The 15,583-nt window shown below is 52.2% G+C and overlaps 1 protein-coding gene across 2 annotated transcripts in view; it reads left to right on the forward strand.

Moving 5' to 3' along the window:
* The first annotated feature begins 397 nt into the window (after positions 1-397).
* The window catches only part of LOC139560089 (guanine nucleotide-binding protein G(olf) subunit alpha), a 144,637-nt gene continuing 129,451 nt past the window's right edge, over positions 398-15,583 (forward strand). For both annotated transcript variants that reach the window (XR_011671864.1, XM_071376591.1), the window contains exon 1: positions 398-1,127. Coding sequence is in view for 1 of the 2 variants with exons in the window: in XM_071376591.1 (XP_071232692.1) it covers positions 635-1,127 (493 nt within the window). In the remaining variant the exon portion in view is untranslated. The remainder of the gene's footprint in view (positions 1,128-15,583) is intronic.

Consider the following 15,583-nt stretch of genomic DNA (forward strand, 5'->3'; position numbering starts at 1 on the left):
CATACAAATATTTACACATGTTAAGTTTGCTGAAAATAAACGCAGTTCACAGTGAGAGGACGTTTTTTTTTGGTTGTTACTGAGGTTAGAAGCGCAATCATTTCGCTACAGTCGCGATAACATCTGCTAACCATGTGTATGTGACCAATAACATTTGATTTGATAACACCTGGGCATGCAGACACTAGTGTGGTCTTTTATATGTGTGAAATTAAATCCATGACCAGCATTCTTTCTCGAAATGGCCTTACTGTAGTAAATATGACGTCCTGTGTCTTCCCCCTAAAAAGCGCCCAGTAAATTTGGTGCAATTGCACAGTGGATGGCTGACTTTTTCCTGCCTGCTTATGCTTTTGGTTTACTTACGGTAAGGTGGACCCGCAGTGTCCAGTATGGTATCAGGTGATCCACTAACTACGAAGCGTAGGCTGACTGGTGAAAAATGTAAAATGACATATAGCAAATGTTGGAGCATAATTCATTCACCTTTTCGGATCAAAATGTGAATTTAATCACACCACTGGAGCTCCAATGTAACGATCTCGTGCTAGACCTGGTACGTGAAGGTGGATTTTTGTATATTTAAATTGATGAAATACCACATTTGCAGAGGAAAAATATTGGCCACACCAACATGGGGCTGTGCTACAGTTTGCGTCCCCGGCTCTTCGGGGACTTGAGCGGGTCTATTTCGAACGCTACCTCGGACTCGGATCAGCCGCCAGACCCAGCTGTACCTTGCCGAGCCGGGGGAGCTCGTCAAGAGGACACAGGGGGTTATGGCGATACCCCGTCGCTCCGAGACGGTAGCAGCCAAGTACGCCATGGGGACCCAGTCAAGCTCCCGCCCAGGGAACCCCGCGGTAGAGACAACACGGGCACCGATGTAGTGCTCATACAGAACGGGGGTGGAGGCGGAGTAGGCAAGGGAACGGGCAAGGACCGTAGTCGACGATTACAGCTGCTGCAGAAAACAACCAGCACCCAAAAACAGAAAAACTGGGACAAACTGCTAGTGGAGGAGAAGGAGGCCGAGAGGGAGGCGAAGAAAATCAGCAAGAACATTGACAGGGCGCTAAAGGAGCTCAAACGGGAATACAAACAGACTCATCGGCTGCTATTACTGGGTAGGTTGGCACATTTATTTGTACATTATTTAACCATCTCCATTTTGTCGTGAACGGCCGCATTTCAGGTCGCTAGAGCGGTCAGTGCTGCGTGTGCTTATATCACTCCCGTTTCACACGTTAAATGGTATCCCCGGCAGTCGTCATTTGACTGAGCTGAAGATGGACGTTGAATATCATAGCCTACTCTACGTCTGCCCAGTTTTACCCTTGTCCTGTCTATATCTTTCACGCCGCGTTCACGTTCTAGTTGGAACTAGGAAACTCTAAAATGTTCGATTTTCTAATTGGTTGTAGTGTTATACACGTGCTGCGTTCAATCATTTGGCAAGTCGGAAATGTCTTAGTTTTGACTAGCACATGAACGCCACATCATATTTGATTGCAGTTACAGTTACACTAATGATGATCGGGTTGTTATTGTGACGCATCTTAGTTTAATAACACACACGCACGCACGCACGCACACACACACACACACACACACGCAGTAGGCTAACCAGTGGCTAAAGCCCAACACTTTAAATATAGAAGATGAACACGTTTTTAAAAAATGGGCTTTTATTCACATGAAGTTATAATTATTCCTTCCTCTAGTCTTAGCCATCTGCACCCATATATATATATATATATATATACATCTATAGAATGGGCCTCCCCATTCAAGTCAATAATGGCATAATGGTTGGACTGGCAGTCATTGTAAATCTACTCTGAGTTTACCAGTCAAATTGCCAGGATTACACAAGCCTTTTCTATAGATTCTATCTCCATGTCTGCACCACCCATGGCCTTTACACAGTGTGGCCTTCTCTATGTCCATGTGTTACCCAGTGTGTCAGTGCTGTGGGAAAATTGGCTTCATCAGATCATAGAATAGTGGGATTCTTTCAAAGAATATCTAAACAGTTTGCTGACAAGTGGTTAAAATCTCTATAGGGGTTTCTATTGCCTCATTCAAACAATTCCTTTCTTTTGGTTTCTCTCAACCATCCACACTACCCTAGTCTTTATACATAGTGGCCAACCATTCACACTACCCTAGTCTTTATACATAGTGGCCAACCATCCACACTACCCTAGTCTTTATACATAGTGGCCAACCATTCACACTACCCTAGTCTTTATACATAGTGGCCAACCAACCATCCACACTACCCTAGTCTTTATATATAGTGGCCAACCATTCACACTACCCTAGTCTTTATACATAGTGGCCAACCAACCACACTACCCTAGTCTTTATACATAGTGGCCAACCATCCACACTACCCTAGTCTTTATACATAGTGGCCAACCAACCATCCACACTACCCTAGTCTTTATACATAGTGGCCAACCATTCACACTACCCTAGTCTTTATACATAGTGGCCAACCAACCACACTACCCTAGTCTTTATACATAGTGGCCAACCAACCACACTACCCTAGTCTTTATACATAGTGGCCAACCAACCACACTACCCTAGTCTTTATACATAGTGGCCAACCATCCACACTACCCTAGTCTTTATACATAGTGGCCAACCAACCATCCACACTACCCTAGTCTTTATACATAGTGGCCAACCATTCACACTACCCTAGTCTTTATACATAGTGGCCAACCAACCACACTACCCTAGTCTTTATACATAGTGGCCAACCATCCACACTACCCTAGTCTTTATACATAGTGGCCAACCAACCATTCACACTACCCTAGTCTTTATACATAGTGGCCAACCATCCACACTACCCTAGTCTTTATACATAGTGGCCAACCATCCACACTACCCTAGTCTTTATACATAGTGGCCAACCAACCATTCACACTACCCTAGTCTTTATACATAGTGGCCAACCATCCACACTACCCTAGTCTTTATACATAGTGGCCAACCAACCACACTACCCTAGTCTTTATACATAGTGGCCAACCATCCACACTACCCTAGTCTTTATACATAGTGGCCAACCATCCACACTACCCTAGTCTTTATACATAGTGGCCAACCAACCATCCACACTACCCTAGTCTTTATACATAGTGGCCAACCATTCACACTACCCTAGTCTTTATACATAGTGGCCAACCAACCACACTACCCTAGTCTTTATACATAGTGGCCAACCAACCACACTACCCTAGTCTTTATACATAGTGGCCAACCAACCATTCACACTACCCTAGTCTTTATACATAGTGGCCAACCATCCACACTACCCTAGTCTTTATACATAGTGGCCAACCAACCATTCACACTACCCTAGTCTTTATACATAGTGGCCAACCATCCACACTACCCTAGTCTTTATACATAGTGGCCAACCAACCACACTACCCTAGTCTTTATACATAGTGGCCAACCATCCACACTACCCTAGTCTTTATACATAGTGGCCAACCATCCACACTACCCTAGTCTTTATACATAGTGGCCAACCAACCACACTACCCTAGTCTTTATACATAGTGGCCAACCATTCACACTACCCTAGTCTTTATACATAGTGGCCAACCAACCATCCACACTACCCTAGTCTTTATACATAGTGGCCAACCATCCACACTACCCTAGTCTTTATACATAGTGGCCAACCATTCACACTACCCTAGTCTTTATACATAGTGGCCAACCAACCATCCACACTACCATAGTCTTTATACATAGTGGCCAACCATTCACACTACCCTAGTCTTTATACATAGTGGCCAACCATTCACACTACCCTAGTCTTTATACATAGTGGCCAACCATCCACATTACCCTAGTCTTTATACATAGTGGCCAACCATTCACACTACCCTAGTCTTTATACATAGTGGCCAACCATCAACACTACCCTAGTCTTTATACATAGTGGCCAACCATTCACACTACCCTAGTCTTTATACATAGTGGCCAACCATCCACACTACCCTAGTCTTTATACATAGTGGCCAACCATTCACACTACCCTAGTCTTTATACATAGTGGCCAACCAACCATCCACACTACCCTAGTCTTTATACATAGTGGCCAACCATTCACACTACCCTAGTCTTTATACATAGTGGCCAACCATCCACATTACCCTAGTCTTTATACATATACAGGTCCATACAGTACATTACCCTAGTCTTTATACATATACAGGTCCATACAGTATATCACCCTAGTCTTTATTACCCGGTGTCAGTGGTGTGGGAAAGATGGCTTCACCAGGTCGCTATAGATCACTGGTTGTCCACCTTCTTCCTCTTTCTCTCTCTCTGAAACGGCTCAACTGTTCAGATGGGGGGGTTTGGACTGTTACTGTTCAGATGGGGGGGGTTGGACTGTAGCTGTTCAGATGGGGGGGTTGGACTGTAACTGTTCAGATGGGGGGGTTGGACTGTAACTGTTCAGATGGGTGGGGGGTTGGACTGTAACTGTTCAGAGGGGGAGGGGGGGGGGTTGGACTGTAACTGTTCGGGGGGGGGGGGGGGGTGGACTGTAACTGTTCAGAGGGGGGGGGGGGTTGGACTGTAACTGTTCAGAGGGGGGGGGGGGGGGGGTTGGACTGTAACTGTTCAGGGGGGGGGGGGGTGGACTGTAACTGTTCAGAGGGGGGGGGGGGGGGGTTGGACTGTAACTGTTCAGGGGGGGGGGGGTGGACTGTAACTGTTCAGATGGGGGGGGGGGGGGGGGTGGACTGTAACTGTTCAGATGGGTGGGGGGGGGGGGTTGGACTGTAACTATTCAGATGGGGGGGGGGTTGGACTGTAACTGTTCAGATGGGGGGGGGGGGTTGGACTGTAACTGTTCAGATGGGGGGGGGGTTGGACTGTAACTATTCAGAGGGGGGGGGGGTTGGACTGTAACTATTCAGATGGGGGGGGGTGGACTGTAACTATTCAGATGGGGGGGGGGGTGGACTGTAACTGTTCAGATGGGGGGGGGGGTGGACTGTAACTGTTCAGATGGGGGGGGGGGGGGGGTTGGACTGTAACTGTTCAGAGGGGGGGGGGGGGGGGGTTGGACTGTAACTGTTCAGGGGGGGGGTGGACTGTAACTGTTCAGATGGGTGGGGGGGGGGGGTTGGACTGTAACTATTCAGATGGGGGGGGGGTTGGACTGTAACTGTTCAGATGGGGGGGGGGGGTTGGACTGTAACTGTTCAGATGGGGGGGGGGTTGGACTGTAACTATTCAGAGGGGGGGGGGGTTGGACTGTAACTATTCAGATGGGGGGGGGTGGACTGTAACTATTCAGATGGGGGGGGGGGTGGACTGTAACTGTTCAGATGGGGGGGGGGGGGGGGGTTGGACTGTAACTGTTCAGATGGGGGGGGGGTTGGACTGTAACTATTCAGAGGGGGGGGGGGGGGGGTTGGACTGTAACTATTCAGATGGGGGGGGTGGACTGTAACTGTTCAGATGGGGGGGGGGGGGGGTTGGACTGTAACTATTCAGATGGGGGGGGGGGTGGACTGTAACTGTTCAGATGGGGGGGGGGGGGGGGTTGGACTGTAACTATTCAGATGGGGGGGGGATGGACTGTAACTGTTCAGATGGGGGGGGGGGGGTTGGACTGTAACTGTTCAGATGGGGGGGGGGGGTGGACTGTAACTGTTCAGATGGGGGGGGTGGACTGTAACTGTTCAGATGGGGGGGGGGTTGGACTGTAACTGTTCAGATGGGGGGGGGGGGGGTTGGACTGTAACTATTCAGATGGGGGGGGGGGGGTTGGACTGTAACTATTCAGATGGGGGGGGGGGTGGACTGTAACTGTTCAGATGGGGGGGGGGGTTGGACTGTAACTGTTCAGATGGGGGGGGGGTGGACTGTAACTGTTCAGATGGGGGGGGGTTGGACTGTAACTTCAGATGGGTGGGGGGTTGGACTGTAACTGTTCAGTTGGGGGGGGGGTTGGACTGTAACTGTTCAGATGGGGGGGGGGTTGGACTGTAACTGTTCAGATGGGTGGGGGGTTGGACTGTAACTGTTCAGTTGGGGGGGGGGGTTGGACTGTAACTGTTCAGAGGGGGGGGGGGGTTGGACTGTAACTGTTCAGTTGGGGGGGGGTTGGACTGTAACTGTTCAGAGGGGGGGGGGTTGGACTGTAACTGTTCAGAGGGGGGGGGGGGGGGGTTGGACTGTAACTGTTCAGAGGGGGGGGGGGGTTGGACTGTAACTATTCAGGGGGGGGGGGGGTTGGACTGTAACTGTTCAGATGGGGGGGGGGGTGGGGGGTGGACTGTAACTGTTCAGATGGGGGGGTGGACTGTAACTGTTCAGATGGGGGGGGGTTGGAATGTAACTATTCAGAGGGGGGGGGGGGGGTTGGACTGTAACTGTTCAGATGGGGGGGGGGTTGGACTGTAACTGTTCAGATGGGGGGGGGGTTGGACTGTAACTGTTCAGATGGGTGGGGGGGTTGGACTGTAACTGTTCAGATGGGGGGGGGGGGTTGGACTGTAACTGTTCAGATGGGTGGGGGGGGTTGGACTGTAACTGTTCAGATGGGGGGTGGGGTTGGACTGTAACTGTTCAGATGGGGGGGGGGGTTGGACTGTAACTATTCAGAGGGGGGGGGGGGGGTTGGACTGTAACTGTTCAGATGGGGGGGGGGGGGGGGGGGTTGGACTGTAACTGTTCAGATGGGGGGGGGGGTTGGACTGTAACTGTTCAGATGGGGGGGGGGGGGGTGGACTGTAACTGTTCAGATGGGGGGTGGGGGGGGGGTTGGACTGTAACTGTTCAGATGGGGGGGGGGGGGGGCTGGACTGTAACTGTTCAGATGGGGGGGGGGGTTGGACTGTAACTGTTCAGATGGGGGGGGGGGGGTTGGACTGTAACTGTTCAGATGGGGGGGGGGTTGGACTGTAACTGTTCAGATGGGGGAGGGGGGGGTTGGACTGTAACTGTTCAGATGGGGGGGGGTTTGGACTGTAACTATTCAGATGGGGGGGGGGGTTGGACTGTAACTGTTCAGATGGGTGGGGGGGGCTGTAACTGTTCAGATGGGGGGGGGGTTGGACTGTAACTATTCAGATGGGGGGGGGGTGGACTGTAACTGTTCAGATGGGGGGGGGGTTGGACTGTAACTGTTCAGATGGGTGGGGGGGCGGTTGGACTAACTATTGAGATGGGGGGGGGTGGACTGTAACTGTTCAGATGGGGGGGGGTTGGACTGTAACTGTTCAGATGGGGGGGGGGGGCTGGACTAACTGTTCAGATGGGGGGGGGGTTGGACTGTAACTGTTCAGATGGGGGGGGGGGGGGTTGGACTGTAACTGTTCAGATGGGGGGTGGGGGGGGGGGTTGGACTGTAACTGTTCAGATGGGGGGGGGGGGGCTGGACTGTAACTGTTCAGATGGGGGGGGGGGTTGGACTGTAACTGTTCAGATGGGGGGGGGGGGGGTTGGACTGTAACTGTTCAGATGGGGGGGGGTTTGGACTGTAACTATTCAGATGGGGGGGGGGGTTGGACTGTAACTGTTCAGATGGGTGGGGGGGGGTGTAACTGTTCAGATGGGGGGGGGGGGGGGGTTGGACTGTAACTATTCAGATGGGGGGGGGGGTGGACTGTAACTGTTCAGATGGGGGGGGGGTTGGACTGTAACTGTTCAGATGGGTGGGGGGGGGTTGGACTAACTATTCAGATGGGGGGGGGTGGACTGTAACTGTTCAGATGGGGGGGGGTTGGACTGTAACTGTTCAGATGGGGGGGGGGGGCTGGACTAACTGTTCAGATGGGGGGGGGGGGGTTGGACTGTAACTGTTCAGATGGGGGGGGGGTTGGACTGTAACTGTTCAGATGGGGGGGGGGGTTGGACTAACTGTTCAGATGGGTGGGGGGGGGTGTAACTGTTCAGATGGGGGGGGGGGGGGGTTGGACTGTAACTATTCAGATGGGGGGGGGGTTGGACTGTAACTGTTCAGATGGGGGGGGGGTTGGACTGTAACTGTTCAGATGGGTGGGGGGGGGGGTTGGACTGTAACTGTCCAGATGGGGGGGGGGTTGGACTGTAACTGTTCAGATGGGGGGGGGGGTTGGACTAACTGTTCAGATGGGGGGGGGGGATTGGACTAACTGTTCAGATTGGGGGGGGGTTGGACTGTAACTGTTCAGATGGGGGGGGGGTTGGACTGTAACTGTTCAGATGGGTGGGGGGGGGGTGTAACTGTTCAGATGGGGGGGGGGGGGGGTTGGACTGTAACTATTCAGATGGGGGGGGGGGTGGACTGTAACTGTTCAGATGGGGGGGGGGTTGGACTGTAACTGTTCAGATGGGGGGGGGGCTGGACTGTAACTGTTCAGATGGGGGGGGGGGGTTGGACTGTAACTGTTCAGATGGGGGGGGGTTGGACTGTAACTGTTCAGATGGGGGGGGGGGAGTTTGGACTGTAACTGTTCAGATGGGGGGGGGGGGTTGGACTGTAACTGTTCAGATGGGGGGGGGTTGGACTGTAACTGTTCAGATGGGGGGGGTTGGACTAACTGTTCAGATGGGGGGGGGGTTGGACTGTAACTATTCAGAGGGGGGGGGGGGGGGTTGGACTAACTGTTCAGATGGGTGGGGGGGTTGGACTGTAACTGTTCAGAGGGGGGGGGGGTTGGACTGTAACTGTTCAGAGGGGGGGGGGGGTTGGACTGTAACTGTTCAGATGGGGAGGGGGGTTGGACTGTAACTGTTCAGATGGTGGGGGGGGGGGGGTTGGACTGTAACTGTTCAGATGGGGGGGGGGGGGGGTTGGACTGTAACTGTTCAGATGGGGGGGGGGGGGGTTGGACTGTAACTGTTCAGATGGGGGGGGGTTGGACTAACTGTTCAGATGGGGGGGGGGTTGGACTGTAACTATTCAGAGGGGGGGGGGGGGGGTTGGACTAACTGTTCAGATGGGTGGGGGGGTTGGACTGTAACTGTTCAGAGGGGGGGGGGGTTGGACTGTAACTGTTCAGAGGGGGGGGGGGGTTGGACTGTAACTGTTCAGATGGGGAGGGGGGTTGGACTGTAACTGTTCAGATGGTGGGGGGGGGGGGGTTGGACTGTAACTGTTCAGATGGGGGGGGGGGGGTTGGACTGTAACTGTTCAGATGGGGGGGGGGGGGGGGTTGGACTGTAACTGTTCAGATGGGTGGGGGGTTTGGACTGTAACTGTTCAGATGGGGGGGGGGGGGGGGGTTGGACTGTAACTGTTCAGATGGGTGGGGGGTTTGGACTGTAACTGTTCAGATGGGGGGGGGGGTTGGACTGTAACTGTTCAGATGGGTGGGGGGGGGTGTAACTGTTCAGACGTGGGGGGGTTGGACTGTAACTGTTCAGATGGGGGGGGGGTTGGACTGTAACTGTTCAGATGGGGGGGGGGGGGGGGGTTGGACTGTAACTATTCAGATGGGGGGGGTGGACTGTAACTGTTCAGATGGGGGGGGGGGGGTTGGACTGTAACTGTTCAGATGGGGGGGGGGATTGGACTGTAACTGTTCAGATGGGGGGGGGTTGGACTGTAACTGTTCAGAGGGGGGGGGGGGGGGGGTTGGACTTACTGTTCAGATTTGGGGGGGTGGACTGTAACTGTTCAGATGGGGGGGGGGGTTGGACTGTAACTGTTCAGATGGGGGGGGGGGGGGGGGGTTGGACTGTAACTGTTCAGATGGGGGGGGGGGGGGGTTGGACTGTAACTGTTCAGATGGGGGGGGGGGGGGGGGTTGGACTGTAACTGTTCAGATGGGTGGGGGGTTTGGACTGTAACTGTTCAGATGGGGGGGGGGGGTTGGACTGTAACTGTTCAGATGGGTGGGGGGGGGTGTAACTGTTCAGACGTGGGGGGGTTGGACTGTAACTGTTCAGATGGGGGGGGGGTTGGACTGTAACTGTTCAGATGGGGGGGGGGGGGGTTGGACTGTAACTATTCAGATGGGGGGGGTGGACTGTAACTGTTCAGATGGGGGGGGGGGGGGTTGGACTGTAACTGTTCAGATGGGGGGGGGGGATTGGACTGTAACTGTTCAGATGGGGGGGGGTTGGACTGTAACTGTTCAGAGGGGGGGGGGGGGGGGGTTGGACTTACTGTTCAGATTTGGGGGGGTGGACTGTAACTGTTCAGATGGGGGGGGGGGTTGGACTGTAACTGTTCAGATGGGGGGGGGGGGGGGGTTGGACTGTAACTGTTCAGATGGGGGGGGGGGGGGGTTGGACTGTAACTGTTCAGAGGGGGGGGGGGGGTTAGACTGTAACTGTTCAGATGGGGGGGGTTGGACTGTAACTGTTCAGAGGGGGGGGGGGGGTTAGACTGTAACTGTTCAGATGGGGGGGGTTGGACTGTAACTGTTCAGATGGGGGGGGGGGTTGGACTGTAACTGTTCAGATGGGGGGGGTTGGACTGTAACTGTTCAGATGGGGGTGGGGGGTATATACGGTATACCGGGCTATTTGGAAATAACCAACAGGATGGTTTTTCTATCATTTGAAACTAATTCATTTTTATAAAAAAAAAAAAAAGTTAATTGTAGCATTTTGTACTTTTTAAAAAGTAAATACCTACAGTCAACTGGTGCAGTACGTTAGGAGAGGAAGCGTTCTTCATTTCACCTCTTACGCTTCATAATGTATCATAGTTCCCCAGGACAGTGGTTCCCCAGTCACGTGTTTGTTTGTAAATAGCACAACGGGAGGAAGTGGGCACAGGGGAATCCACCTGTGTGTTGACAGCAGTCGTGTTTTATATTGAATGTCAAGCAGGCTGGCTACACCCAGAAAAGCAGGCTGGCTACACCCAGAAAAGCAGGCTGGCTACACCCAGAAAAGCAGGCTGGCTACACCCAGAAAAGCAGGCTGGCTACACCCAGAAAAGTAGAGAGAAAAGCAGGCTGGCTAGACCCAGAAAAGTAGAGAGAAAAGCAGGCTGGCTACACCCAGAAAAGCAGGCTGGCTACACCCAGAAAAGCAGGCTGGCTACACCCAGAAAAGTATAGAGAAAAGCAGGCTGGCTAGACCCAGAAAAGTAGAGAGAAAAGCAGGCTGGCTACACCCAGAAAAGCAGGCTGGCTACACCCAGAAAAGTATAGAGAAAAGCAGGCTGGCTACGCCCAGAAAAGTAGAGAGAAAAGCAGGCTGGCTACGCCCAGAAAAGTAGAGAGAAAAGCAGGCTGGCTACACCCAGAAAAGCAGGCTGGCTACACCCAGAAAAGTATAGAGAAAAGCAGGCTGGCTACGCCCAGAAAAGTAGAGAGAAAAGCAGGCTGGCTACACCCAGAAAAGCAGGCTGGCTACACCCAGAAAAGTATAGAGAAAAGCAGGCTGGCTACGCCCAGAAAAGTAGAGAGAAAAGCAGGCTGGCTACGCCCAGAAAAGTATAGAGAAAAGCAGGCTGGCTACGCCCAGAAAAGCAGGCTGGCTACACCCAGAAAAGTATAGAGAAAAGCAGGCTGGCTACGCCCAGAAAAGCAGGCTGGCTACACCCAGAAAAGTAGAGAGAAAAGCAGGCTGGCTACGCCCAGAAAAGTATAGAGAAAAGCAGGCTGGCTACGCCCAGAAAAGCAGGCTGGCTACGCCCAGAAAAGTAGAGAGAAAAGCAGGCTGGCTACGCCCAGAAAAGTAGAGAGAAAAGCAGGCTGGCTACGCCCGGAAAAGTAGAGAGAAAAGCAGGCTGGCTACGCCCGGAAAAGTAAAGAGAAAAGCAGGCTGGCTACGCCCAGAAAAGTAGAGAGAAAAGCAGACTGGCTACGCCCAGAAAAGTAGAGAGAAAAGCAGGCTGGCTACGCCCAGAAAAGTAGAGAGAAAAGCAGGCTGGCTACACCCAGAAAAGTAGGCTGACTACACCTAGAAAAGTAGAGAGAAAAGCAGGCTGGCTACACCCAGAAAAGTAGAGAGAAAAGCAGGCTGGCTACGCCCAGAAAAGTAGAGAGAAAAGCAGGCTGGCTACACCCAGAAAAGTAGAGAGAAAAGCAGGCTGGCTACGCCCAGAAAAGCAGGCTGGCTACACCCAGAAAAGCAGGCTGGCTACGCCCAGAAAAGTAGAGAGAAAAGCAGGCTGGCTACACCCAGAAAAGCAGGCTGGCTACACCCAGAAAAGCAGGCTGGCTACACCCAGAAAAGCAGGCTGGCTACACCCAGAAAAGTAGGCTGGCTACACCCAGAAAAGTAGAGAGAAAAGCAGGCTGGCTACGCCCAGAAAAGCAGGCTGGCTACACCCAGAAAAGCAGGCTGGCTACGCCCAGAAAAGTAGAGAGAAAAGCAGGCTGGCTACACCCAGAAAAGCAGGCTGGCTACACCCAGAAAAGCAGGCTGGCTACACCCAGAAAAGCAGGCTGGCTACACCCAGAAAAGTAGGCTGGCTACGCCCAGAAAAGTAGAGAGAAAAGCAGGCTGGCTACGCCCAGAAAAGCAGGCTGGCTACACCCTGAAAAGCAGGCAAGCTACACCCAGAAAAGCAGGCTGGCTACACCCAGAAAAGTAGAGAGAAAAGCAGGCTGGCTAGACCCAGAAAAGTAGAGAGAAAAGCAGGCTGGCTACACCCAGAAAAGCAGGCTGGCTACACCCAGAAAAGCAGGCTGGCTACACCCAGAAAAGTATAGAGAAAAGCAGGCTGGCTAGACCCAGAAAAGTAGAGAGAAAAGCAGGCTGGCTACACCCAGAAAAGCAGGCTGGCTACACCCAGAAAAGTATAGAGAAAAGCAGGCTGGCTACGCCCAGAAAAGTAGAGAGAAAAGCAGGCTGGCTACGCCCAGAAAAGTAGAGAGAAAAGCAGGCTGGCTACACCCAGAAAAGCAGGCTGGCTACACCCAGAAAAGTATAGAGAAAAGCAGGCTGGCTACGCCCAGAAAAGTAGAGAGAAAAGCAGGCTGGCTACACCCAGAAAAGCAGGCTGGCTACACCCAGAAAAGTATAGAGAAAAGCAGGCTGGCTACGCCCAGAAAAGTAGAGAGAAAAGCAGGCTGGCTACGCCCAGAAAAGTATAGAGAAAAGCAGGCTGGCTACGCCCAGAAAAGCAGGCTGGCTACACCCAGAAAAGTATAGAGAAAAGCAGGCTGGCTACGCCCAGAAAAGCAGGCTGGCTACACCCAGAAAAGTAGAGAGAAAAGCAGGCTGGCTACGCCCAGAAAAGTATAGAGAAAAGCAGGCTGGCTACGCCCAGAAAAGCAGGCTGGCTACGCCCAGAAAAGTAGAGAGAAAAGCAGGCTGGCTACGCCCGGAAAAGTAGAGAGAAAAGCAGGCTGGCTACGCCCGGAAAAGTAGAGAGAAAAGCAGGCTGGCTACGCCCGGAAAAGTAAAGAGAAAAGCAGGCTGGCTACGCCCAGAAAAGTAGAGAGAAAAGCAGACTGGCTACGCCCAGAAAAGTAGAGAGAAAAGCAGGCTGGCTACGCCCAGAAAAGTAGAGAGAAAAGCAGGCTGGCTACGCCCGGAAAAGTAGAGAGAAAAGCAGGCTGGCTACACCCAGAAAAGTAGGCTGACTACACCTAGAAAAGTAGAGAGAAAAGCAGGCTGGCTACACCCAGAAAAGTAGAGAGAAAAGCAGGCTGGCTACGCCCAGAAAAGTAGAGAGAAAAGCAGGCTGGCTACAACCAGAAAAGTAGAGAGAAAAGCAGGCTGGCTACGCCCAGAAAAGCAGGCTGGCTACACCCAGAAAAGCAGGCTGGCTACGCCCAGAAAAGTAGAGAGAAAAGCAGGCTGGCTACACCCAGAAAAGCAGGCTGGCTACACCCAGAAAAGCAGGCTGGCTACACCCAGAAAAGCAGGCTGGCTACACCCAGAAAAGTAGGCTGGCTACACCCAGAAAAGTAGAGAGAAAAGCAGGCTGGCTACGCCCAGAAAAGCAGGCTGGCTACACCCAGAAAAGCAGGCTGGCTACACCCAGAAAAGCAGGCTGGCTACACCCAGAAAAGTAGGCTGGCTACGTCCAGAAAAGTAGAGAGAAAAGCAGGCTGGCTACGCCCAGAAAAGCAGGCTGGCTACACCCAGAAAAGCAGGCTGGCTACACCCAGAAAAGTAGGCTGGCTACACCCAGAAAAGCAGGCTGGCTACACCCAGAAAAGTAGAGAGAAAAGTAGGCTGGCTAGACCCAGAAAAGTAGAGAGAAAAGTAGGCTGGCTAGACCCAGAAAATGGTGGTGGGGACTGATACTGTATACTGGTTGGTGAGGTGGTGGTGGGGACTGATACTGTATACTGGTTGTTGGGGTGGTGGTGGGGACTGATACTGTATACTGGTTGGTGGGGTGGTGGTGGGGACTGATACTGTATACTGGTTGTTGGGGTGGTGGTGGGGACTGATACTGTATACTGGTTGGTGGGGTGGTGGTGGGGACTGATACTGTATACTGGTTGTTGGGGTGGTGGTGGGGACTGATACTGTATACTGGTTGGTGGGGTGGTGGTGGGGACTGATACTGTATTCTGGTTGGTGGGGTGGTGGTGGGGACTCATACTGTATACTGGTTGTTGGGGTGGTGGTGGGGACTGATACTGTATACTGGTTGGTGGGGTGGTGGTGGGGACTGATACTGTATACTGGTTGTTGGGGTGGTGTGATGTCATTTGGTGTGATGTCATTTGACCATTTTAGGTTTGTTCCCAATCTGATGTTGTGAACTATAGTTAATACATTTTATAAGAATCCTATAAACTGAAATGGCTAATTTCGGTGCAATCAATTAGCTTAAGTACAATTTCCCTTTTTAGTGCACTACTTTTGTCCAGGCCCGCACCCTTATTCCCTATAAAGTGCACTACTTTTGTCCAGAGTCCATCGCTACAATGGGAATCTGGTACAATTTCAGACACAGCCAGCCATAGCCCTGGTCTGAAATAGTGCACCACATAGGGAATAGGGTGCCATTCATGCCCCAGTGTTCCTCCACAGTAAGGCCAGAGTGCTGGCTGAGCCCTTAGGACTGTTGTTAAGACGTGTCCGCTCAGTTCCTTTTGAAAGTGGACACCTTCCAAAGAGTGTTCCATTACAGCCAGGCCAAGGTGTGCCGGCCCGGCTAATCTGGCTCACTTTATCTGTTTGTTGTAGCGCACAGCAGCTGTTGTCCTCGACTAACGATCCAGTCAGAAGGAAGTGCATAAGTATCTGGTTGAAATACAATTCATCAGTCGTCATTGTGTCAGTTAGTTAGGTGTTCTGGAACGGTGTTTATAGAATTTACATTATAGAATGTTTACGTTCTAGAACGTCTAGGCTCTAGAATGTCTAGGCTCTAGAATATGACTAGTGTTCTGGTATTCCTGATCACCACCTTGATGAGTGCTTCACTCTTATCAGTCTGGCTTCATTTACATTCAAGCCACATGACTTTGATAGGCCTACTTCATGCACTGTGTTCAGATTTGGTGGCAGGCCAAACTCACCACTGATTCCAGGAAAGGAGGCAGGGAGTCCATTGTCAGGCCTCATTATAAACTGGAGGGTTCGAGCCCTGAATTCTGATTGGCTGACAGCCGTGGTATATCAGACCGTATACCATGGGTATGACTATTTTTTTTTTTTTTTACTGTTCTAA

This window comes from Salvelinus alpinus, chromosome 30 (assembly GCF_045679555.1).
Source record: "Salvelinus alpinus chromosome 30, SLU_Salpinus.1, whole genome shotgun sequence".
Classification (NCBI taxonomy): Eukaryota; Metazoa; Chordata; class Actinopteri; order Salmoniformes; family Salmonidae; genus Salvelinus; species Salvelinus alpinus.